At 43.6% G+C, this 25,839-nt stretch overlaps 1 protein-coding gene across 4 annotated transcripts in view; it reads left to right on the top strand.

The window, feature by feature from the left end:
• EYA4 (EYA transcriptional coactivator and phosphatase 4) overlaps window positions 1-25,839 on the top strand; it is a 588,086-nt gene that overhangs the window by 276,904 nt on the left and 285,343 nt on the right. For all 4 annotated transcript variants that reach the window (XM_069726001.1, XM_069726000.1, XM_069725999.1 and 1 more), the window contains exon 3: window positions 19,177-19,226. In XM_069726001.1, coding sequence (XP_069582102.1) covers window positions 19,177-19,226 — 50 coding nt within the window. The remainder of the gene's footprint in view (window positions 1-19,176; window positions 19,227-25,839) is intronic.

The raw sequence follows: 25,839 nt of genomic DNA, 5'->3' as shown, positions 1-25,839 counted from the left end.
TCCCTAGCACTGCAGGTGCGGCGCCAAACGCTAGTGGATCTAGAGGGACTCTAGACCCATGTCCTTGGGGCAGAGTTCTGTGACCAAACACTAGCGTTCATTCAGCGGTATAGCGGCTCTGTGATGCAACAGGGTCTGTCTCCATACATACTTGGTGACGTTAACCCTTATGTATTCTTATTATACCTCCATATACTGTCTGCCATTACTGAGCAGCAGGTAATATTTCCGTACGGTGGACACCCAGCTTGCGAACGCACCTTATATCTTCCTTTTTATTATTTGGTGCGCTCCACCAGCCCTTACATTATACTAGCACCAGGGTCTCGCTAGTAATGATGGATGAACAGTGACTGCAGCGGTATATCCAGCAGCTGTAGGGCAGGTTGGCGACTCTCGAGCGCACAACCTCTGCTGTTACCGCAGTAGCTGTTAAGGCTGCTTGCGTGGCTGCAGATAGTTTGTCCACTGCCACCCCTGTTCCGACCTTATCCTGCCTCCCACTGCCAGATAAAAACTTTGACGATAGCAAGTCATGTAGGGGATTTGTGAACCAGTGTGCGATACACCTTGGGCTCCTGGCTGCACGTTTCCCCTCAGAGCGGTCTCAAGTAAGATTCATTATATCTCTCTTGTCGGACAGGGCATTGGAGTGGGCTATGCCGCTGTGGGAGCATGACGATCATGTTGTGCAGAGTACTCTGCGGTTCCTGAACACTCTGAAACAGGTCTTTTTGGGACCTCAAGTCACCCATGATATGGTGAGCCATCTGCTGACACTGACACAGGGTTCATCCATGGTCAGCCATTTTGCCATCTACTTCTGGACTTTAGCATCTGTGCTGAGTGGCGGGATAAAGCCCTTATTCCTGTATTTTGGAGGGAGCTGGCTGACCATGTAAAGGATGCTTTGGCCACTAGAGAGATTCCCGAAACACTGGAGGAGCTAATAGTGGTCTCCACTCGCATCGACATTCATTTTAACGAGCGAAGGTTGGAGCGAGCGCAGTGTAGGCAGAGGTTTCGGCTGGCTCCCACCTTCGCCGGACCTCTGCAATCTCCGGATCAGGCGTCAGAGCCACATCAGGCCATGGATGTCTCTCGAGCGGGATCTAAGTCCTGGGTCGCTCAAGTACCCTTGGTCTGTCCTGACTGAAAGCAGTCACGACATTATGCCAGGAAATGTCACCAGTGGTCGGGAAAATTACTGCGTCTAGTGACCATAGGATGGGGGCTCACTAGACAGAGCGGTGATTTCCTCCAAACTGTCCTTCAAGGGGACAATTACCATAGGCCCATCCACTCACATGGTAGAGCTTTGCGTGGATTCCGGGGCGGAGGGCAACTTCATGTCTTCTGCCTTCGCCTAATGGCACGCAATACTTTTGGTATGAGTGGTAAATGGGTCGACACTGCCCTCACAGATTACACATCAAACCATCCTGTTACTCATTCCTGAGGGAATTGATAATGTCCTCTTAGGGATACCCTGGCAACATTATCACTCTCCTCATACAGAGTGGTCTTCAGGGAGAATTCTTGGATGGACTGAACCTTGTGAGAGTAGATGTCTGAGGGAGTGCATTCAGGTTGCTACAACTGAGGTATCCACAGATCTTTCCTCTCTCCCCAAGCACTATTGTCCCTACGTGGAAATATTCTCCAAGAAGGCGGCATAGACCCTTCCGCCTCACCGCCCCTATGACTGTCCTATTGACCTCTTGCTTGGTGCTGAGCCTCCCTGGGGTTGAGTCTGTCCACTATCTCTCCCAGGGATGGAGACAGTGACTCAGTACATCCAGGTGAATATTGCAAGAGAGTTCATTAGGAAATCAGTGTCACCAGTGGGGGCTGGGCTCTTTTTCGTGCAGAAGAAGAACGGAGAACTATGTCCATGCATAGATTTCAGGAGTCTTAATGCCATTACCATTAAGAACAAGTACCCCCTGCCACTGATATCTGATCTCTTTGATAGGGTGCAGGGAGCTAGTGTTTTTACTAAGCTTGATCTGTGTGCTGCTTATAATCTGAATCGCATCCATGAGGGGGACGAATGGAAGACGGCTTTTAAGACCAGTGATGACCACTATGAGTACCTGGTGATGCCCTTTGTGCTGTGTAATGCCCCGGCCATTTTCCAAGACTTTGTGAGCGATATCTACCGGCACATGCTCACCACCTCGGTCATAGTCTATCTGCATGACATTCTCATCTACTCTCCAGATATAGAATCCCACCAGAGAGACGTTTGCAAAGTCTTGGACCTCCTACTGCAAACTCCCACTATGCCAAGTTGGAGACGTGTGTGTTAGGTGTCGAGTTCCCACCGCTGCACATGGGTAATCTCAAACCACCTCCGCTGCAGTCTCCCATTCTCCTCCAGCCGCAGTGGAGCCTGCTCAGCAGAGACGTCGGTCCCAAAACCTGGGTCAAGCAGATACTGTGTGTTTGGTTATTGTGGCCCTTCCAGGCTTAGGCTACTTTCACACTAGCATCGTGTGATGGACGACACAGTGCGTCGTTTTTGAGAAAAAAGGCATCCTGCAAAGTTGCCCGCAGGATGCGTTTTTTCTCTATAGACTTGCATTAGCGACGCATTGCGACGTATTGCCACACGTCGTATCCGTCGTTCGACGGATGTGTCGTGTTTTTGGCGGCCACGACGCACAAAAAACATTCAATGTAACTTTTTTTGTGCGTTGGGTCCGCCCCCTCCTCTCTGGAACTCACAATGGGCAACGGATGCGTTGTAAAACTTCATCCGGTGCCCACGACGTGCTAATTAATCACACTGTCCGTCGGTATGTCGGGCCGACGGTTTGCGACGGCCCGTACCGACAGACTAGTGTGAAAGTAGCCTTAGTCATTGTAACCAGCACTGATCAGCGGCGAGCAGGCCCTCCTGGGACTAAGTCCTGCTTTTCTTCTTCTGAGCATGCCCAAGGAACGACCTGTCATTGGAGGTCGGGGTCACATGGTCAGGTCCTGTGGCAGCTCCTTTTGAACCACTAGGAAGGTCCCGGAGTGCTTCTGCTATAAAAGGTTCATATGGCCACACAGCCATGCGCTAGTATAAACCAGTAAACGTGTCTGTGTCTGTATGCCTGTTCTAGTGATTGCTCCTTAATCATTCCCATTCCTAGAGTTTTTAAATGCCTGAGAATATTGGAACTACCTAGCGCCTGACAGTGCTGTCCTTAACACAAGAACATGATCCTTACTGCGCCTAACCAGCAGGGACCGCCAGTGCAGCGCCATGCGCAATTAGAGCGCTTTCCTAACCCTTGTAAGGATGGTAAGTGGCATCCGCCAGTGCGGCGCTGTACGCACTCTGTGCAGTAATCTTTGATTAGTCCTGACAACCGGTCAGTGTAGGGTGGGAACTCCTGCTTGATCTCAGCATCTGACTCGGGGCATCCTCAGGCATGGGCTGAAAAGCCACTGAGGGTCAGAGCGGGATCAATCACCAGCATAGTGGGGGTGAATTTCGGAGATCCCACTAGCGTCCATCTGCTGCACCCTGTGACTGCTAACAGGGCACAGCATTTCCTTAGTTTCCCTGCGACTATGTGAAACAACTGAGTTTGCATCAGTTCACACCGGGAGATGGAAGTTTATTCCGGCGTAGTACCGCCATATAGTGCTGCCATTACCTAGCAGCAGGTTGCATCTCTACACAGTGGACCCCGGGCTGCGAACGTACCTTTTACTATCTTTATACTTATTTGGTGCATTTCGCCAGCCCTAACAGTGTGTATTTGAGCAGGAGTCCTTGCCTTTGCTGGGCAATATCCTCTCTGTCTAGGGATTGGCCATGGATCCTGCCAAGCTTACAGGCTGTGATGGACTGGCAGGAACCTAATTCTCTCAAAGCAGTGCAGAATTTTATGGGGTTCATTAACTATTACCGCCAGTTCATTCCCCACTTCTCAACTTTGGTTGCCTTCACCAAGAAGGGAGCTAATCCCAAATTGTGTTCGGAGGAGGTCTCCTAGGCCTTCCACTCTATCAAGTCACACTTTGCTAGTGCTGCTGTTTTACATCACCCCGATGTTGATAAACCATTTATTATGGAGGTCGATGCCTCTTTCGTCGGTGCTGGAGCAGTCCTTTTCCAAAAGGATGCTCAAGGTCGGGAGCATCCTTGCTTATTCTTCTCTAAGACCTCACTGGCGAAGAGGAACTATTCCATTGGGGACAGGGAGTTGCTAGCCATGATGTTGGCCTTTTCGGAGTGGAGACACCTCCTGGAGGGGGCTCGTTTTCCCTTCCAAGTGTACACTGACCACAAGAATTTGGTTTATTTACAAACTTCCCAGCGGCTAAACTCTCACCAGGCTAGATTGTCCCTGTTCTTCTCCTAGTTTGACTTCACCCTCAGTTTTCTTTCCGGAGAGAGGAACTTCCGTGCCGATGCTCTCTCCCACTCTGTAGTTGTGCTGTTCCGTGTAAGTTATGCTATTCAGTTTCTATGCATTGTATTTTTCTATGTATGTTGTTATATTTTACTCTGCTGCCACCCAATGGCCTTTTTCTGTATGGCAGCTTGTTATTCATTAATTCTTGTGGGCATGTCTTCCACTCCCGGTTCAGGGGTTAAGTCTTCTCTTCCTCTGGCAGCCATTTCATTTTCAGCTTACATGCTGTTGTGAGAGGACACGCTTGAAATGTGCTTAGGAAGGCATCAGTCTTTCGACCTCTTGCTGTTCACTCTTGCTGCTCACTTGCTGTATCTGACTCAACTCTAGAGAAGTTACTGTATACATCCTATGCTGTATATCCAGATTTCAAATAAACAAGTCTGGATTGCACAATCCCTGGTATGCATCATCTCTCCAAACGCTGAACAGCATTGGTCCTGTCTGCCTCACATCGAGGAAAACTGAAGGTATGAATCTCTCTCACAACCCTTAATAGTCAACCACACCTCCATTCGCCTCATGTGGGGACAGAACAGTAGTGTCATCAGAGAAGAAAGAGGAGCCTCGGCTAATTGTCCCTTCAGAGAGCCTGAGAACTGTGGTCCCAGTCTCGCTAGAGTCTGTGCCCCCTGGCAAGACCTTTGTGCCACTAAATTTGTGACCGGAAGTTCTCTCTTGGGCTCGCTCATCCAAATGTTTGACTTGCAGCATCTGGCCTAAAAGTGGTTGCAGCAAGAGTCTTCCACTCCTGCCCAAATGGTTAAGCGTGTGTTGATGGACAAATTCATCCACTCCCTGCCCAGGTCAGTGCAGACTTAGGTGCCCTAAGGTGATCCTCGGAATCTAGTGGAGTAGGCTAGTGGAGTAGTGCCAGATTGTTGAGAAATCCTAATGGAAGCCAGACATCACTTCCCCACACTAAAATACCCAAAACTGGGCGGGATCACCACTGAGGGGGTCTAGAGCCAGAAAGGGGTGTCTAAATTATTTTCAGGGTTCCCCAAAGACTGTTGTTAAGGATGTGGTCTGTTGGCGATGTCATGATTCTGAACACATACAGGCCCTGTGTCAAATGTCCCCAGAAATGATAGATTGCAATGTAAGGCAGTGTTGTTCCTATTATGCCTTTCCGGCCTATAGTGTAGACAGTCAACCTGGCGAGGGGCCGCAGGCAAGTGCCGTGTCAGTTAATGGTACTTGGACTCTTAGACTCGGAAAGTCTTGTGACCCTGATCAGTGCTACTCTTCCCCATCAGTTGATCTCAAATTCATGGGCATTTGTTGTATACACAGAGGACTCATCTCTGGCCAGAGTAACTATTTAAACAGACTGGCGGGACCAAGTTCCTTGAGATCGGGTTAGTCAAGGATTTGATAAATCCAGTCATATTGGGGTGGGATTTTTCCTTATTTTGGGACTTGTGGCAAAGAGAACTGTGTTGGGTATTTTGGACAAAAGCCAGATCCCTGGGGAACAAATCCCATCAAAATTAAAGGTGGAAGAGTTCCCCCTATTTTTCCTTGCCGGGGAGGAGGACGAGATCATGTCCGAAGAGGCCACCCTTCCTGATTTGAATGAATGAGGAGGGAAATTTTGGGAAAGCTCAAATTAGATACCTTACCTTAAAGGGGGCGTTTGACAATGTTACCGTCACTTATTGGGTTGCTCAAGAGCCGGGGGCAAACACCACGTTCCCACACTTTGCAATTAATGGGAAGTTATTGTATTGAGTGACAAAACTGAAGGGAGGAGAAATCATGGAGCAATTGGTTCCAGACCCCTACAAACTCACTCATCCCTTGGTATCAGAGACTTAGACCTTTCTTAATCTCCTTATACCTTATCAATTATTATGTCTCCCACTCACATGTCATCACATTATCTTGTCCATGTCCTCAAGGCTCTGCTCTATTGTACCTATTATTCTCCATCTAGCCCTTTAACCTGAGAAAGTTGAAACAATGTCATGGCTTTTTGTAATCGTCTCTGAGCAAATTCAGCAAAATGGTTGCCAGCTTTACAGTGGAGGGCCAGCAAAAGGTTAAAAAAAATATATACTGCATTCTGACTCAATTGCTCCATAGTAGCCACATGGGCTGCGGTTATTATTGGTATAGTACTGCATCTTTCCTTTCCCAGACTTTAATATTGCATCTTAGAATAACCTTTTTGATTCTTTTCCATTTTTCAAACCACACATCAAGGCCATTACCACCTTCTGCTGCAACTACCTTAAAAACATTTCTAGAATTTACTCCTTCAACATCCAGTTAACAAACATTTACTTGCCCCAACCTACCATATGAATGGCTTCTACCCTCACTTATAGTATCCTTTCTTTATTTACTGTCTCTTCTCTTTAAATTGTAAGCATCCTCTGTCCCCATCTATCACTAACCCCTTAACAACCACCGACACGCCTTTTAATGGCGGCAAAAAAAAACAAAACGTGATTTCCCATTTAATTTCTCTGTCCTCTGATGTGATCGCACATCAGAGGACAGAGAAATGGGGTCCCCGATAGCCCCCCAATACTCACCTGTCTCCCCCGGTGCTCCTCGTGGCTCCCGATAGGCGCCGCCATCTTGTTCCGGCTAAAAAATGGTGGGCTCATGCGCAGTGCACCCGCCGGCCGACCCCAAAGAACATCATAGGGGTCGGTTTTTACCGACCCCTGTTTTGCGATCGCTGGTAATTAACTGTTTACTGGCAGCTGCAAAAAAAAAAGCTATGTGTCATTCTCTGTCCTCTGATGTGATCGCACATCAGAGGACAGAGAAATAGGGGGATTCGGGGACCCTGCTATACTTACTGATGTCCCTGGGTCCTCCTGCTTCCCCTCCTGCCCGCCGGCTTCTTTATCCGATAAGAAAATGGTGGGCGCATGCACAGTGCCCCTGCCATGATCTGCCAGCCGGCAGCCAGAGGAGTTGGGGCTAAATTTAGGGTTAGGGTTAGGGTTGGGGCTAAATTTAGGGTTAGGGTTAGGGCTAGGGTTAGGGCTAGGGTTAGGCTTCTTTCACACTTGCATCGGTACAGGGCCGTCGCCATGCGTTGGCCCGATGTACCGACGAACATTGTGAAAATTGTGCACAACGTGGGCAGCGGATGCAGTTTTTCAACACATCCGCTGCCCAGTCTATGTCCTGGGGAGGAGGGGGCGGAGTTATGGCCACACATGCGTGGTCGGAAATGGTGGACGCGACGTACAAAAAAAGTTACATTGAATGGTTTTTGTGACGACAGTCCGCCAAAACACAACAGATCCAGTGCACGATGGACACGACGTGTAGCCATCCATCGCGATCTATCGGCAATACATGCCTATGGGCAAAAAACGCATCCTGCGGGCACATTTGCAGGATTTGTTTTTGTCCAAAATGACGGATTGTGACGGATGCCACACGACACAAGTGTAAAAGTAGCCTTAGGGCTAGAGTTAGGGCTAGGGTTAGGGTTGGGGCTAAAGTTAGGGCTAGGGTTAGGGTTAGGGTTGGGGCTAAATTTAGGGCTAGGGTTAGGGCTAGGGTTGGGGTTAAAGATAGGGTTAGGGCTAGGGTTAGGGTTGGAGCTAAAGTTAGGGCTAGGGTTGCGGCTAAAGTTTGGGTTAGAGTTGGGATTAGGGTTAGGGTTTGGATTAGGGTTGGTATTAGGGTTAGGGTTGGCATTAGGGTTAGGCTTGAGATTAGGGTTAGGTTTGTGTTGTGGATTCTGTTTTTGGGCTCCCTCTGGTGGTTACAGATGGTACTGGGTGACTTGTGTTCTCTGCGGTCTCTGGTGTCCACCTGTTCTATCAGGATATGGGAGTTTCCTATTTAACCTGGCTTTCTTGTCATTTCCTCGCCGGCGATCAATGTAATCAGTGTGTCTTGTTACCTCTGCTTTCCGCTTCAGTAATCTTCAGGACAAGCTAAGTTTTTTATTTTCCTGTTCCACGTTTTGCTTTATTTTTGTTTTAGTCCAGCTTGCAGTTATGTGATTCCTTGTTGCTGGTTGCTCTAGTGGGCTGATATTACTCCTCATGTTCCATGAGTTGGCACATGAGTTCAGGTAATTTCAGGATGTTTTTTTTGAAGGGTTTTTCGCTGACCGCGCAGTTCACTTTTGTATCCTCTGCTAGCTAGTTTTAGCGGGCCTCATTTTGCTGAATCTGTTTTCATTACTACGTATGTGCTTTCCTCTCATTTCACCGTCATTACATGTGGGGGGCTGCTATTTCTGTGGGGTGTTTCTCTGGAGGCAAGAGAGGTCTTTGTTTCTTCTAATAGGGGAAGCTAGTCCTTCGGCTGGCGCGAGACGTCTAGAATCATCGTAGGCACGTTCCCCGGCTACTGCTAGTGTTGTGAATTAGGTTCAGGATCGCGGTCAGCTCAGTTTCCATCACCCTAGAGCTTGTTCTGTTTTTTGTGTGCTTGTCCTTTTGTGATCCCCTGCCATTGGGATCATGACAGGTTTGGGATTAGGGTTAACAATAGGGTTGGGATTAGGGTTAGGGGTGTATTGGGATTAGGGTTAGGTTTGAGGCTAGGGTTGAGATTAGGATTAGGGGTGTGTTGGATTTAGGGTTTTGATTAGGGTTATGGTTAGGGTTGAGATTAGGGTTGTTTTTGGGGCTAGGGTTGTGATTATCGTTAGGGTTGAGATTAAGATTATGGATCAGGTTGGGATTAGGGTTAGGAGTGTGTTGGGGTTAGGGTTGGAGTTAGAATTGGGGGGTTTCCACTGTTTAGGTACATCAGGGGGTCTCCAAACACTACACGACAGCCAATTTTGCACTCAAAAAGTCAAATGGTGCTCCCTCCCTTCTGAGCTCTACCATGCGCCCAAACAGAGGTTTACCCCCACATATGGGGCATCAGCATACTCGGAATAAATTGGACAATAACTTTTGGGGTCCAATTTCTCCTGTTACCCTTGTGAAAATAAAAACTTGGGGGCTAAAAAATCTTTTTTGTGGAAAAAAAAATATTTTTTATTTTCACGACTCTGCTTTCTAAACTTTTGTGAAGCACTTGGGCATTCAAAGTTCTCACCACACATCTAGATAAGTTCCATGGGGTCTAGTTTCCAAAATAGGGTCACTTGTGGGGGGTTTTACTGTTTAGGTACATCAGGGGCTCTGCAAACGCAACATAACGCCCGCAGACCATTCTATCAAAGTCTGCATTAAAAAACGGCGCTCCTTCCCTTCCAAGCTCTGCCGTGCGCCCAAACAGTGGTCCCCCCACAGATGGGGTACCAGCATACTCAGGACAATTTGGACAACAACTTTTGGGGTCCAATTTCTCTTGTTACCTTTGTGAAAATTAAAACTTGGTGGCTAATTTATCTTTTTGTGGAAAAAAATATTTTTTATTTTTATGACTCTGCATTATAAACGTCTGTGATGCACTTGGGCATTTAAAGTTCTCACCACACATCTAGATAAGTTCCATGGCGGGGTATAGTTTCCAAAACAGGGTCACTTGTGGGGGTTTTTACTGTTTAGGTACATCAGGGACTCTGCAAACGCAACATAACGCCCGCAGACCATTCTATCAAAGTCTGCATTCCAAAACGGCACTCCTTCCCTTCCGAGCTCTGCCATGTGCCCAAACAGTGGTTTACCCCCACATATGGGATATCAGCCTACTCAGCATAAATTGCACAATAAATTTAGGGGGCCAAGTTCTCCTGTTACCCTTGTGAAAGTAAAAATTTTGGGGTGAAAAGATCATTTTTGTGGAAAGAATATGATTTTTTTTATTTTCATGGCTCTACATTATAAACTTCTGTGAAGCAGTTGGGGGTTCATAGTGCACACCACACATCTAGATATGCTCTTTGGGGGGTCTAGTTTCCAAAATGGGGTCACTTGTTTGGGGTTTCTACTGTTTCGGTACATCAGGAGCTCTGCAAATGCAACATGACGCCCCCAGACCATCCCATCAAAGTCTGCATTCCAAGCGGCGCTCCTTCCCTTTCGAGCCCCGATGTGTGCCCAAACAGTGCCCCCCCCCACATATGGGGTATTAGCATACTCAGGACAAACAGGTCAACAGATTTTGGTGTCCAATGTCTCCTGTTACCCTTGAGAAAATAAAAATTTGCAGGCTAAAAAATCATTTTTGAGGAAAGAAAAAAAGATTTTTTATTTTCACGGCTCTACTTAATAAATTTCTGTGAAGCACTTGGGGGCTTAAAGTGCTCACCACACATCTAGATAAGTTCCTTAAGGGGTCTAGTTTCCAAAATGGTGTCACTTGTGGGGGGTTTCCTCTGTTTAGGCACATCAGGGGCTTTCCAAACACGACATGATGTCCGATCTCAATTCCAGCTAATTCTTCATTGAAAAAGGAAAAGGGCACTCCTTCTCTTCCCAAATGCAGACAGCGGCATTTAACTACCGCATCTGGCCGGGCAGCCGTAAATGACGGAATCGCCGACCCCCGCCACATGATCGGAGGTCGGAGATGCTTCAGAATGGTAACCATAGAGGTCCTTAAGACCTCTATGGTTACAGATCCCCAGCAGCTGTGAGCGCCACCCTGTAGTTGGCGCTCACAGCACACCTGATTTTCTGCTACATAGCAGAGCCGATCGTGCTGTGCCTGCTTCTAGCCTCCCATGGAGGCTATTGAAGCATGGCAAAAGTAAAAAAAAAAATTAAAAAAAAAATGTGAAAAAAATAAAAAAATATAAAAGTTTAAATCACCCCCCTTTCGCCCCAATCGAAATAAATAAAAAAAAAAATCAAACCTACACATATTTGGTATCGCCGCATTCAGAATCGCAAGATCTATCAACAAAAAAAAAGCATTAACCTGATTGCTAAACAGCGTAGCGAGAAAAAAATTTGAAACGCCAGAATTATGTTTTTTTGGTCGCTGCGACATTGCATTAAAACGGAATAATGGGCGATCAAAAGAATGTATCTGCACCAAAATACTACCGTTAAAAATGCCAGCTCAGCACGCAAAAAATAAGCCCTCAACCGACCCCGATCATGAAAAATGGAGACGCTACGAGTATCGGAAATTTTTTTTCACCACTTAGGTAAAAAATAACCTAGTCATGTTTGGTGTCTATGAACTCGAAATGACCTGGATAATGCTAATTTTGGGTCAGTTTTAGCATTTAGTGAACCTAGCAAAAAAGCCAAACAAAAAACAAGTGTGGGACTGCACTTGGAATTTTTTTCCCATTTTCTAGTACACGGCATGCTAGAACCAATGATGTCATTCAAAAGTACAACTCGTCCCGCAAAAAATAAGCCCTCACATGGCTAAATTGACAGAAAAATAAAAAAGTTATGGCTCTGGGAAGGAGGGGAGTGAAAAACGAACATGGAAAAATGAAAAATCCCAAGGTCATGAAGGGGTTAATGTTATAATGGGTTCAGGAAGTAAGAGATGGAAAATTGAAAATTTTTAATCATGGGCATGAATTTCCACTACAGATGGAGGCTCAAGCATTATCTTAGGCAGTTTGTGAGGTCCCGGTACAAATAATTTAACCCCTTAATGACCGAAAATATGCCTTTTAACGGCGGCAGTTAAGGGTACTTAAACCACAGCGCCGTTAATTAACGGTGCTGTGGAAAAAATGTATAGCGCCCCTCAGAATCAGATTTTTTCTGGTGTCTCGATTGCCGGGGGTAGCTGAAACCCCAGAGAACATGATTCGGGTCGGTTTTTACCGAACCCTGGGTTGCGATCGCCGGTAATTAACCGTTTACCGGCAGCCGCAAAAAAAAAGCGATGTCTGTCATTCTCTGTCCTCTGATGTGATTGCACATCAGAGGACAGAGAAATAGGGGGATAGGGAACCCTGTTATACTTACTGGTGTCCCTGGGTCCTCCTGCGTCCCCTCCTGGCCACCAGCTTCTTCCTCCGGTAAGAAAATGGCGGGTGCAAGCGCAGTGCACCCGCCGTGATCTGCCGGCCGGCAGAGGAAGACTCTTCCTCTTATTTTATTTTGGTCACCGTGAGATCCTATCACAGTGATCAAAATAGAAAAAATTATAAATAACCACCCCTTTATCACCCCCTTAGTTAGGAACAAACAATAAAATAAAAACGGTATGTATTTCTATTTTCCAATTAGGGTTAGGGTTGGGGCTAATGTTAGGGTTAGGTGTTGTGAATTCTGTTGTCAAGCTCCCTCCTGTGGTCATGAATGGTACTTCGGCTGGTTCTGTCCATGGGCTTCCTCTGGGAGTTGTGAGTGGGGCTGCGGCTTCTGAGGTTCCTTCCACAGGTGACGAGGTTAATTCGTTAGATGGCTGCTCTATTTAACTCCACCTAGATCATTGCTCCATGCTACCTGTCAATGTTCCAGTATTGGTCTAGTTCACTCCTGGATCGTTCTTGTGACCTGTCTTCCCAGCAGAAGCTAAGTTCCTGCTTGTTTTTCTTTAGTTTGCTATTTTTCTGTCCAGCTTGCTTTTTTGATTGTTGTCTTGCTTGCTGGAAGCTCTAGGACGCAGAGGGAGCGCCTCCGCACCGTGAGTCGGTGCAGAGGGTCTTTTTGCGCCCTCTGCGTGGTCTTTTTGTAGTTTTTTGTGCTGACCGCAAAGCTACCTTTCCTATCCTCTGTCTGTTCAGTAAGTCGGGCCTCACTTTGCTAAATCTATTTCATCTCTGTGTTTGTAATTTTCATCTTTACTCACAGTCATTATATGTGGGGGGCTGCCTTTTCCTTTGGGGAATTTCTCTGAGGCAAGGTAGGCTTTATTTTTCTATCTTTAGGGCTAGCTAGTTCCTTAGGCTGTGTCGAGTTGCATAGGGAGCGTTAGGAGCAATCCACGGCTATTTCTAGTGTGTGTGATAGGATTAGGGATTGCGGTCAGCAGAGTTCCCACGTCTCAGAGCTCGTCCTATATTATCAGTAACTATCAGGTCATTCCGTGTGCTCTTAACCATCAGGTCCATTATTGTCCTGACCACCAGGTCATAACAGTTAGGGTTGGGGCTACAGTTAGGGCTAGGGTTAGGATTGGTGCTAAAGTTAGGGTTAGGGTTAGGGCTAGGGTTAGGGTTGGGGCTAAAGTTAGGGTTAGGGTTGGGCTAAAGTTTGGGTTGGAGTAGGGATTAGGGTTAGGGTTAGGGTTGGGATTAGGGCTTGCATTAGCGTTAGGATTAGTATTAGGGTTAGGGTTGGCATTCGGGTTAGGGTTGGCATTAGGGTTATATTTGGGATTAGGGTTACAGTTATATGAAAAAGTTTGGGCACCCCTATTAATCTTAAGCTTAATGTTTTATAAAAATTGTGTTTTTTGCAACAGCTATTTCAGTTTCATATATCTAATAACTGTTGGACACAGTAATGTTTCTGCCTTGAAATGAGGTTTATTGTACTAGCAGAAAATGTGCAATCTGCATTTAAGCAAAATTTGACAGGTGCATAAGTATGGGCACCCTTATCATTTTCTTGTTTTAAATACTACTACCTACTTTTTGCTGACTTACTAAAGCACTTTTTTTGGCTTTCTAACTTCATTGAGCTTTGAACTCCATAGCCAGGTGTATGCAATCATGAGAAAAGCTACTTAAAGTGGCCACTTGCAAGTTGTTCTGTTTGAATCTCCTCTGAAGAGTGGCATCATGGGCTCCTCAAAACAACTGTCTAATGATCTGAAAACATAGATTACACAACATAGTTGTTCAGGGAAAGGATACAAAAAGCTGTCAATTTCCACTGTGGGGAACATAGTAAGGAAATGGAAGAACACAGGTACAGTTCTTGTTAAGGCCAGAAGTGGCAGGCCAAGAAAAACATCAGAAAGGCAGAGAAGAAGAATGGTGAGATCAGTCAAGGACAATCATCAGACCACCTCCAGAGAGCTGCAGCATCAACTTGCTGCATATGGTGTCACTGTGCATCGGTCAACTATACAACGCACTTTGCACAAGGAGAAGCTGCATGGGAGAGTGATGCGAAAGAAGCCGTTTCTGCAAGCACGCCACAAACAGAGTCAGCTGAGGTATGCAAAAACACATTTGGAGAAGCCAATTTCTTTTTGGAAGAAGGTCCTGTGGACTGATGATGCCAAGATTGAGTTGTTTGGTCATACAAAAAGGCATTATGCATGGCAGCCAAAAAACACAGCATTCCAAGAAAAACACTTGCTACCCACAGCAAAATTTGGTGGAGGTTCCATCATGCTTTTGGGCTGTGTGGCCAATGCCGGCACCGGGAATCTTGTTAAAGTTGAGGGATGCATGGATTCCTCTCAGTATCAGCAGATTCTTGACAATAATGTTCATGAATCAGTGACAAAGTTGAAGTTACGCAGGGAATGGATCTTTCAGCAAGACAATAATCCAAAACACCGCTCCAAATCTACTCTGGCATTCATGCAGAGGAACAATTACACTGTTCTGGATTGGCCATCCCAGTCCCCAGACCGGAATATCATTGAACATCTGTGGGATCATTTGAAGAGGGCTGTCCATGCTCGGCGACCATCAAACTGAACTGGAATCATTTTGTAAAGAGGAATGGTCAAAAATACCTTCATCCAGGATCCAGGAACTCATTAAATGCTAAAGGAGGCGACTAGAGGCTGTTATTTTTGCAAAAGGAGGATCTACTAAATATTAATGTCACTTTTCTGGTGGGGTGCCCATACTTATGCACCTGTCAAATTTTGTTTGAATGCAGATTGCACATTTTCTGTTAGTACAATAAACCTCATTTCAAGGCAGAAACATTACTGTGTCCAACAGTTATTAGATATATGAAACTGAAATAGCTATTGCAAAAAGAACAATTTTTATAAAACATTAAGCTTAAGATTAATAGGGGTGCCCAAACTTTTTCATATAGCTGTAGGTTTGGGATTAGGGTTAAGGTTAGGGTTGGGATTAGGGTTAGGAGTGTATTGGGATTAGGGTTGGGATTAGGGTAAGGTTTGAGGTTAGGGTTGAGATTATGATTAAGCGTGTTTTGGGCTTAGGGTTTTGATTAGGGTTATGGTTAGTTTCTCCTGTTACCCTTGCAAAAATAAAAAAAGGGGAATTTTTGCGGAAAAAAAAGATTTTTTATTTTATTTTCACGGCTCTGCGTCAAACTTCTGTGAAACACTTGGGTGTTCAATATGCTCACCACATATCTAGATAAGTTCCTTGGGGTAGGGTTGAGCGAAACGGGTCGGCCACTTTCAGAAGTCGCCGACTTTTGGCAAAGTCGGGTTTCATGAAACCCGACCCGACCCCTGTGTGGGGTCGGCCATGAAGTCGGCGATCTTCTGAATGTGGTATCGGAATTCCGATCCCGATTTCCGATATGGTTGCAATATCAGAAATCGGTATCGGAATCCATATTTAATGTAAAATAAAGAATCAAAATAAAAAATATCGCTATACTTACCCTCTGACGCGCCCTGGTAATAACCGGGAACCTTCCTTCCTTCGAATCAGCGCTTGCAGGTCCTTGCGGTGACGTCGCGGTGACGTCGCGGCTTGTGATTGGTTGCGCGGCCGCCCATGTGACCGCTCGCGCGACCAATCACAAGCCGCGACGTCATCGCGACGTCACGCAAGGTCCTGCAAGCGCTGATTCGAAGGAAAGAAGGCTGCCGGAAAGAAGCAGGGCGCGTTCGAGGGTGAGTATATACCTAATAGGAATATACTCACCCTCGGACGCGCCCTGCTTCTTTCCGGCAGCTTTCCTTCCTAAGAATCAGCGCTTGCAGGACCTTGCGTGACGTCGCGGTGACGTCGCGGCTTGTGATTGGTCGCACGAGCGGTCACATGGGCGGCCGCGCGACCAATCACAAGCCGCGACGTCACCGCGACGTCACCGCAAGGTCCTGCAAGCGCTGATTCGAAGGAAGGAAGGTTCCCGGTTAGTACCAGGGCGCGTCAGAGGGTAAGTATAGCGATATTTTTTATTTTAATTCTTTATTTTACACTTAAATATGGATCCCAGGGCCTGAAGGAGAGTTTCCGCTCCTTCAGACCCTGGGAACCATTGGAAACCCAATGCACTGCATTGGGTTTCGAGTTTCGGCCGACCCCGACCCCGACTTTTTTATAGGATCGGCCGATTTCACTCGACCCGACTTTTGAAAAAGTCGGGTTTCGTGAAACCCGACCCGACCCTATAAAAGTAAAGGTCGCTCAATCCTACCTTGGGGGTCTAATTTCCAAAATATGGTCACTTGTGGGGGGTTTCTACTGTTTAGGCACTTCAGGGGCTCTGAAAATGCAACATGACACCAGCAGACCATTCCATCAAAGTCTGCATTTTAAAACGTCACTACTTCCCTTCCGAGCCCCGATGTGTGCCCAAACAGTGGTCCCCCCACATATGGGATATCGGCGTACTCAGTACAAACTAAACAACAAATTTTGGGGTCCAATTTCTCCTGTTACCCTTGAGAAAACAACAAATTGCGAGTTTAAAAATCATTTTTAAGGAAAAAAAGGCTTTTTATTTTCACGGCTCCTGTGGGTTTAAAGTGCTTACCACACATCTAGACAAGTTCCTTAAAAGGTCTAGTTTCCAAAATGGTGTCACGTTTGGGGGGTTTCCACTGTTGACGCACATCAGGGGCTCTCCAAACGCAACATGGCGTCCGATCTTAATTTCAGCCCATTCTGCATTGAAAAAGTAAAACGGTGCTCCTTCTCTTCCAAGCCCTGCTGTGCACCCAAACAGTGGTTTACCCCCACATATGGTGCATTGGCATATTCAGGGGAAATTGCACAATAAATTTTGTGGTTTATTTTCTCTTTTTACACTTGTGAAAATAAAAAAAATTGGTTCTGAAGTAAAATGTTTGCAAAAAAAGTTAAATGTTCATTTTTTCCTTCCACATTGTTTCAGTTCCTGTGAAGCACGTAAAGGGTTAATAAAGTTCTTGAATGTGGTTTTGAGCACCTTGAGGGACGTAGTTTTTAGAATGGTGTTAAGTTTGGGTATTTTCTGTCACATACACCCCTCAAAGTGACTTTAAATGTGAGATGGTCCCTAAAAAAAATTGTTTTGTAAATTTTGTTGTAAAAATGAGAAATTGCTAGTCAACTTCTATCCCTTATAACTTCCTAACAAAAAAAAATTGTTTCCAAAATTGTGCTGATGTAAGGTAGACATATGGGAAATGTTATTTATTAACTATTTTGTGTGACATATCTCTCTGATTTAAGGGCATAAAAATTCAGTTTGAAAATTGCAAAATTTTAAACATTTTTGCCATATTTCTGTTTTCTTCATAAATAATCGCAAGTAATATCGAAGAAATGTTACCAACAGCATGAAGTACAATATGTCACGGAAAAACAGTCCCAGAACCAGCGGGATCCGTTTAAGCGTTCTAGAGTTATAATCTCTTAAAATGACAGTGGTCAGAATTGTAAAAATTGGCTCGGTCATTAGGGAACCAAATTGGCTCTGTCACTAAGGGGTTAAAGAGAATCTTTCACGTTGTACATGTTCAATCAGTGAACAGCATGGTATATTAAAGACAACCTTAGCAAAATAATATATATTTTTGTTGGAAAAGATTCAGTAGAACTTGTACTTTATTCATTGAAATCTCTTACTGTATCTTTGTAAGCATATTAGTCCAGTGGGAGGTCATTCTAGTGCTTTGCTGCTATCTCTGCATTCACAATAATACAGGGAAGATTATCAGTCCTTGAATAGTGTCGCCCACTGGACTTGTATGCATCAGGGATTTCAATTAATAAAATGCAAGTTTAACTGAAGCATTTCCCACAAAAATGTGTTTCAATCTGATCAGCTCCTCCTCCTCCTCTGTAACATCATGCTATACCATTTTCTACAAGATCAATTCCATTAAATACTTTCACGACCCATGTTTGCAGCTTCAAGTCTCCTAACGGGACTATTGAAACACATAGAAAGTTGGAAAAATGTTTTTTTTTAAATAAACTTAACAGTTCAAATCACCTCCCTTTTTCCCCATTCAAAATAAAGCAAAAAAATGCACAAATTTGGGGTCACTGCATTCAGAATTGCCCAATATATCCAAATCTAAAAACAATTAGTCCAATTGGTAAACTGTGTAACAACAAAAAAATCAAAACGCCTGACTTATGTTTTTTTGGTGCTACAATGCAATACGATGCAATAACAGGTGATTAAAACATTGTATCTAGCCCAAATTGGTAACAATAAATATGTCAGCTAGGTGCTCAAAAAACAAGCCCTCAGCCAGCCCCAGATCACAAAAAGTATAGATGCTATGGGTCTTGGAAAATGGTGCCATTTTTTTTTTCTTAGAAACTTTGGACGTTTTTTCACCACTTCACAAAAAAAAAGAACCTAGAAATGTTTGGTATCTGTGAACTCATGATGACCTGGGGAATCATAATGGTAGGTCAGTTTTAGCATTTAGTGATTTTAACCCTGGTCGCTCCTGTTCTCAGGAAGAGGTGGTTCCTCTTTCTTCGGTCACTTGATGGCTGTACCCAATCACATGTCCTAATAGTCAGTTGACCAAAGAATAGGATGAAGTCACTTCCTTTCCTGATGGAAACTACAAGAGCAGCCAGCGATGGCGCAGCCAGAGCCTTTTAAAAGCCTTTTTTACAAGTTGTGCAAGTTAGACGACTTGGACCTTTTAATGTAAATAATGACAACCCCTATTTTTATGCACTGGTTAATGATCACTACGCAAGTATGAAGCATTATCACAATAAAATAATTCAGATCAATGTATGTACCAATAGAAATTCATTTTGTATTGTTACTGAGCACTGATATTATATAGTATAATATAATAAGCCTTTTTACTTTTGCAGATTAAGAAATCGTGCACAGAATCCGATGTTCCTGAGCCTCAAAATTCCAGGTAACTGTCTTTAAAATGTTTCACGATGGAGTAGATGGAGAACAAAAGTGATTTGTAAGGAGGTAGTGTGCTTTCACAAGAAAATCATATCCAAGGACCATGAGCGTGAAAGAAAACAGAGGCAGAAAAGACCTGGGCGTATGGCATATGGGCTAGGCGCACATGCTTTGAAATGTAACTCACACCAGGCATGCTAATGGTGTTAATGGCTTTTACAATTAATACGAGAGTGGAATGGAGAAGACGGGAGGAGATAAAAGCAGAAACACTTTGCAGGAACAATATTGCCAACTTGTCACCTGTTACACATCAAAGGGAATGGTTATTCTCTAACTCCCAGTTGAAATAGGCGATTAATCCAAAATTAATAGTGCTTTTTAATTCTCAGGTGATGGTGGAAACATGAAAACACCTAGTCAGTCGCCTACTTACATACTACATCTAGGAGTGTGTGGGTTGAATTTTGCACAACTGTTGTGTAAATGTTTGTGTGTGTGTAATAAATAAATATCTATACATACACAAAAAATACTAACATTTTAGGCATATTCTAAACTATAAATCTTGAAAATAATAGAGAAAATTTAGAATATTTTTCTTGGTTGCTTTTGTATCAGTAGCTTGTATTACTGTGTAGAATACTCAGTGATTCTTTATCTATTGCCATTCTTATAGATATAAATTTCATCATTTTAAAACATTTATTTTGAAGGATTTTTCTTAGGACTCGATTAGTTATTCTGAACCTTGGATTGGTGTTGTTGGATAATGTGTTGGTCCTACAAGTAGCTCCAATCAGTTTCTTGTGGTCATAGTCTTGTAATCAGGGAAGAATGGGGAACGTCTCTAGACTGGAATACCTATATAAGTGTTTTTCACTTTTACAAAAATGGTGCCCAAACAATCACATAGCTGTAAAACTACAAACACTACAAACACCGATAGCACACAACCTTCCTTACAAACACTACAAACACCGATAGCACACAACCTTCCCTACAAACACTACAAACACCGATAGCACACAACCTTCCCTACAAACACTACAAACACCGATAGCACACAACCTTCCCTACAAACACTACAAACACAGATAGCACACAACCTTCCCGACAAACACTACAAACACCGATAGCACACAACCTTCCCGACAAACACTACAAACACCGATAGCACACAACCTTCCCTACAAACACTACAAACACCGATAGCACACAACCTGCCCTACAAACACTACAAACACCGATAGCACACAACCTTCCCTACAAACACTACAAACACCGATAGCACACAACCTTCCCGACAAACACTACAAACACCGATAGCACACAACCTTCCCTACAAACACTACAAACACCGATAGCACACAACCTTCCCGACAAACACTACAAACACCGATGGCACACAACCTTCCCTCTTCAAGCTCCAGCACTCAGCATCTCCTCTGGTCTTTTGTGTTTCTCTGCAACATGACAACTGCAGCAACATCATCACAACTACAGGAAGATTGTCCATGCTGTGCCCACCACTGAGCTCAGCATCTCTGCTAATGTACATGGCATGAGCTTCTGACCTCAGTGAGTAGCTGTAGAGATGATGTGATCTGCAGCCATGACATCACTGCTGCATCCAAAGCACAGAAATTGGAACAGCAGCGAAAAGTCGGCAGCTGGGTGAGTGGATTTCTATATGAAACCATTTGGTCACCACTTTTGTAAAACTGGAAAGTCTTTTAACTTATTTTCTATTGTTTTTTTCTTATCAACCCATTTTTTGTACTTTACAGAGAGAATCGCGAGATGATTATCGGAAACCATCAATGATCATACTAGATGCTGTTGCCAGAGCTTTTTTTTTTGTCTTTTGGGTCTTGTTCTAAAATTGTTTTCAAGGGATAAAGGACATTGTTTGTTACTTTATAGTCCTTTCCTTGATTTTATCAAGTTGCACATTTGACTCGGTCATGGCGGTGGTAAACTATAATCTTATCACTGCTATATTTTCTATATTTTTACATATAAGTATACAGTGGGGCAAAAAAGTATTTAGTCAGTCAGCAATAGTGCAAGTTCCACCACTTAAAAAGATGAGAGGCGTCTGTAATTTACATCATAGGTAGACCTCAACTATGGGAGACAAACTGAGAAAAAAAAATCCAGAAAATCACATTGTCTGTTTTTTTAACATTTTATTTGCATATTATGGTGGAAAATAAGTATTTGGTCAGAAACAAACAATCAAGATTTCTGGCTCTCACAGACCTGTAACTTCTTCTTTAAGAGTCTCCTCTTTCCTCCACTCATTACCTGTAGTAATGGCACCTGTTTAAACTTGGCATCAGTATAAAAAGACACCTGTGCACACCCTCAAACAGTCTGACTCCAAACTCCACTATGGTGAAGACCAAAGAGCTGTCAAAGGACACCAGAAACAAAATTGTAGCCCTGCACCAGGCTGGGAAGACTGAATCTGCAATAGCCAACCAGCTTGGAGTGAAGAAATCAACAGTGGGAGCAATAATTAGAAAATGGAAGACATACAAGACCACTGATAATCTCCCTCGATCTGGGGCTCCACGCAAAATCCCACTACGTGGGGTCAGAATGATCACAAGAACGGTGAGCAAAAATCCCAGAACCACGCGGGGGGACCTAGTGAATGAACTGCAGAGATCTGGGACCAATGTAACAAGGCCTACCATAAGTAACACACTACGCCACCATGGACTCAGATCCTGCAGTGCCAGACGTGTCCCACTGCTTAAGCCAGTACATGTCCGGGCCCGTCTGAAGTTTGCTAGAGAGCATTTGCATGATCCAGAGGAGTTTTGGGAGAATGTCCTAAGGTCTGATGAAACCAAACTGGAACTGTTTGGTAGAAACACAACTTGTCGTGTTTGGAGGAAAAAGAATATTGAGGTGCATCCATCAAACACCATACCTACTGTAAAGCATGGTGGTGGAAACATCATGCTTTGGGGCTGTTTCTCTGCAAAGGGGCCAGGACGACTGATCCGGGTACATGAAAGAATGAATGGGGCCATGTATCGTGAGATTTTGAGTTTTGAGTGCAAACCTCCTTCCATCAGCAAGGGCATTGAAGATGAAACGTGGCTGGGTCTTTCAACATGACAATGATCCAAAGCACACCGCCAGGGCAACGAAGGAGTGTCTTCGTAAGAAGCATTTCAAGGTCCTGGAGTGGCCTAGCCAGTCCCCAGATCTCAACCCTATAGAAAACCTTTGGAGGGAGTTGAAAGTTCGTGTTGCCAAGCGAAAAGCCAAAAACATCACTGCTCTAGAGGAGATCTGCATGGAGGAATGGGCCAACATACCAACAACAGTGTGTGGCAACCTTGTGAAGACTTACAGAAAACGTTTGACCTCTGTCATTGCCAACAAAGGATATATTACAAAGTATTGAGATTAAATTTTGTTTCTGACCAAATACTTATTTTCCACCATAATATGCAAATAAAACGTTAAAAAAACAGACAATGTGATTTTCTGGATTTTTTTTCTCAGTTTGTCTCCCATAGTTGAGGTCTACCTATGATGTAAATTATAGACGCCTCTCATCTTTTTAAGTGGTGGAACTTGCACTATTGCTGACTGACTAAATACTTTTTTGCCCCACTGTATATACACAGAAAACATTTTTAAAGTAGAACTACCAAAAATATTTACTAAAAATAGAGTAACGAAAATCCTGTGAGGCAGGAGGTATGTACAGTAAAATCCAAATTTATTATGGAAAAGTGAACTAAAAGTGAATGGCAGTTCCAATGTGACTGACACCTACACTTTATTTCAGCTCCTTGGAGCTTCACCCATGGTAGGATGAGTACCATGAGTGAAGCTCCAAGGTAGTTCCAGGCTTGTCCGTGTGAAGCAACCAGCAGGATCCATGCTGCAACTTGGGTGAGCTTGACTCTCCTTTCCCATTTCCCCCTTTCTATAACACTAAAAACACTGACAAGAAAAGTGAGTGACTTTGATTATCTATGCAAATTGCCTCTTCAGAGATGAAGAGGTCTTAAATTCTAGTGTCACCTTTTGGATGTAGCAGTCCTAAAAATCAATATGCAACCTTTAACGAGCCTTGCCATATGACTTGAAATAAAAGCCAAAAAAAAACTTAAATTTGCAGACACAAAGTTTAGGAGTGTTGGACTTCGTAAGTGCAAAGCAAGAGATCTGATTTGGCTAGGTGACTAGGCTTCTAACTAGGACGCAAGGAGTAACGTTTCATTTTGTGAAGAGTGATATGCCTGGCCAGGCATGCCAATTTGAGGAGGCTTTTAAGCCTTGCAATGGTCCTCTTGGAAATTAAATTTGCAAATTGCCTCTTGAGAAAGGAAATGGGCTTGAACTCTAATGCCACTAACTCTAGTGTAATGCTAAAAGTCAATACTGAACCACCTTTTAACAAGCCTTGCCAAATGGCACTAGAGAGTTTCCCCAAAAATAAGACAAACCATGAAAATAAGTACTAGCTTTATTTTACAGGATTTTTGGAATATGCTTGAAATAATCCCTACTCCAAAAACCAATCCTATAAAATAAAACTAGGAGGAAAAGGGCAGAGTAAGGTTTTATCAAAGGGAGATGTGGGTGTTTAACCCCTTAACGACCAGAGGTAGTTTTGGTTTTGCATTTTCATATTTTGCTCCACTTCTTCCCACAGCAATGACTTTTTTTTAGTGAAAATGGCCATGTGAGGGCTTGTTTTTTGCGGGACAAGTAGTACTTTTGAACAACACCGTTGGTTTTAGCATATTATGTATTGGAAAATGGAAAATAATTTCAAATGCGGTGAAATTGCAAAAAAAGTGCAATCCCACACTTGTTTTTTGTTTTGCATTTATACTAGGTTCACTAAATGCTAAAACTGACCTGCCATTATGATTCTCCATTACAAGTTCATAGACATCAAATATGTCTAAGTTATTTTTTATCCAAGTTATGAAAAAAAATTCCAAAGTTTGTTAAAAAAAATTTCCAATACCTGTAGCGTCTCTATTTTTCGTGATCTCGGGTTGGGCGAGAGTTTATATTTTGCATGTCGAGCTGATGTTTTTAAGGATATCATTTTGGTGCAGATACAATCTTTTGATCGCCTGTTATTGCATTTTAATGGAATGTTGCTGCAACCAAAAAAAACGTAGTTCTGGCATTTTTCCTTTTTTTTTCTCATTACATCGTTTAGAGATCAGGTTAATTCTTTTTTAAATTGAGAGATCAGGTGATTCTGAATGTGGCAATGCCAAATGTGTATGTTTGATTTTTTTTTATTGTTTAATTTTGAATTGGGCAAGAGGGGGTATATTGAACTTTTATATTGTTTTTTTTAATATTTTTAAAAACATTTTTTTTTTACATTTGGCATGCTTCATTAGTCTCCATGGGAGGCTAGAAGCTACCATAACTCTTTGCTACATACAAGTGATATTCAGATCGCCTGTATGTAGAAGAATTGCCGGGTGGCGCTCATAGCAATCCAACAGTGACAACCATAGAGGTCTGCTGGAGACTTATAGTTGTCATGCCAACCCATCGACGACCCGCGGTCATGTGACACAGGCGCCGATGGGTGGTATTTCCAGCGTGCTTGCCGGAAATGCATGTAAAATGCATTTAACAGGCTAACAGCCACAGGTGGATAGCAATTACACAAGCGACTGTTAGTGGCACATGTTAGCTATTCAAAACAGCTGACATGTGCCGAAAAAGATGTGGGCTCACCGCTGGAGTTCGCATCACAGGGAAGGTGTCTGACATCAGTGTACTATTATGCCCGAGGTCAGAAAGGGGTTAAATAAGATTATACCAACCTGATTTATTATAACTAAATTGTTTTCACTTATACATCCAGCTGCTGCAGTTCCAACAGGTCATCAGACTGAGAAAACACAGAAATTGGCAGATTTGTGGATAATCTGCGCTGTTGGTGTTCCATACAATAAATCCAAACCAAGACAGAAAGTACATGCGTTTTTTCTTTATTTAGTAAACGCATTTCATAGTACTATGGACTTCTTCATCAGGACAAGTGTTTTTTTCTTGTCTTGATGAAGTCTGTAGTACTTTGAAGCATGTTGACAGTTTGGATTTATTATATGGGATAGCAGCAGCGATTATCCACAAATCCTTCAAGCCTGAAAAATAAATCCTGGTTACAGTCATGACCAGCATTTGGGGCAGTGGGCAAACTGATTAATTGCCCTGGGTCCCCACTCTATTTTAGGCCCCTATCATTTCTATTCTGAGGTTAAGACTGCTTAAGGATCTTTAAGCACTTAATGGTCATTTGACCATGATGTCACCAAAGGTCCTTTAGCTGGGGAGTCTAGAGGAACTGAAGAGAAGACAGGCTGGTATGCACCATATGTGCAGTGTGTGTGGATATTTACATGTGTATGTGCAGTGTGTGTATACATGTGCAGATTGAGAAAAAAGTATTTGATACACTGCCAATTTAGCAAGATTTTCCACCTACAAAGAATTGAGAGGTCTGTAATTTTTATCGTAGGGGTAGTTCTAAAAATAAAAACCATAAAATCACATTGTATGATTTTTAAACAATTGAATTACATTTTATTGCATGAAAAATG

The sequence above is a fragment of the Ranitomeya imitator genome, chromosome 5 (genome assembly GCF_032444005.1).
Source record: "Ranitomeya imitator isolate aRanImi1 chromosome 5, aRanImi1.pri, whole genome shotgun sequence".
Classification (NCBI taxonomy): Eukaryota; Metazoa; Chordata; class Amphibia; order Anura; family Dendrobatidae; genus Ranitomeya; species Ranitomeya imitator.
Note: the sequence above shows the minus strand (reverse complement) of the source record. Positions and strands in the feature narration are given on the sequence as shown.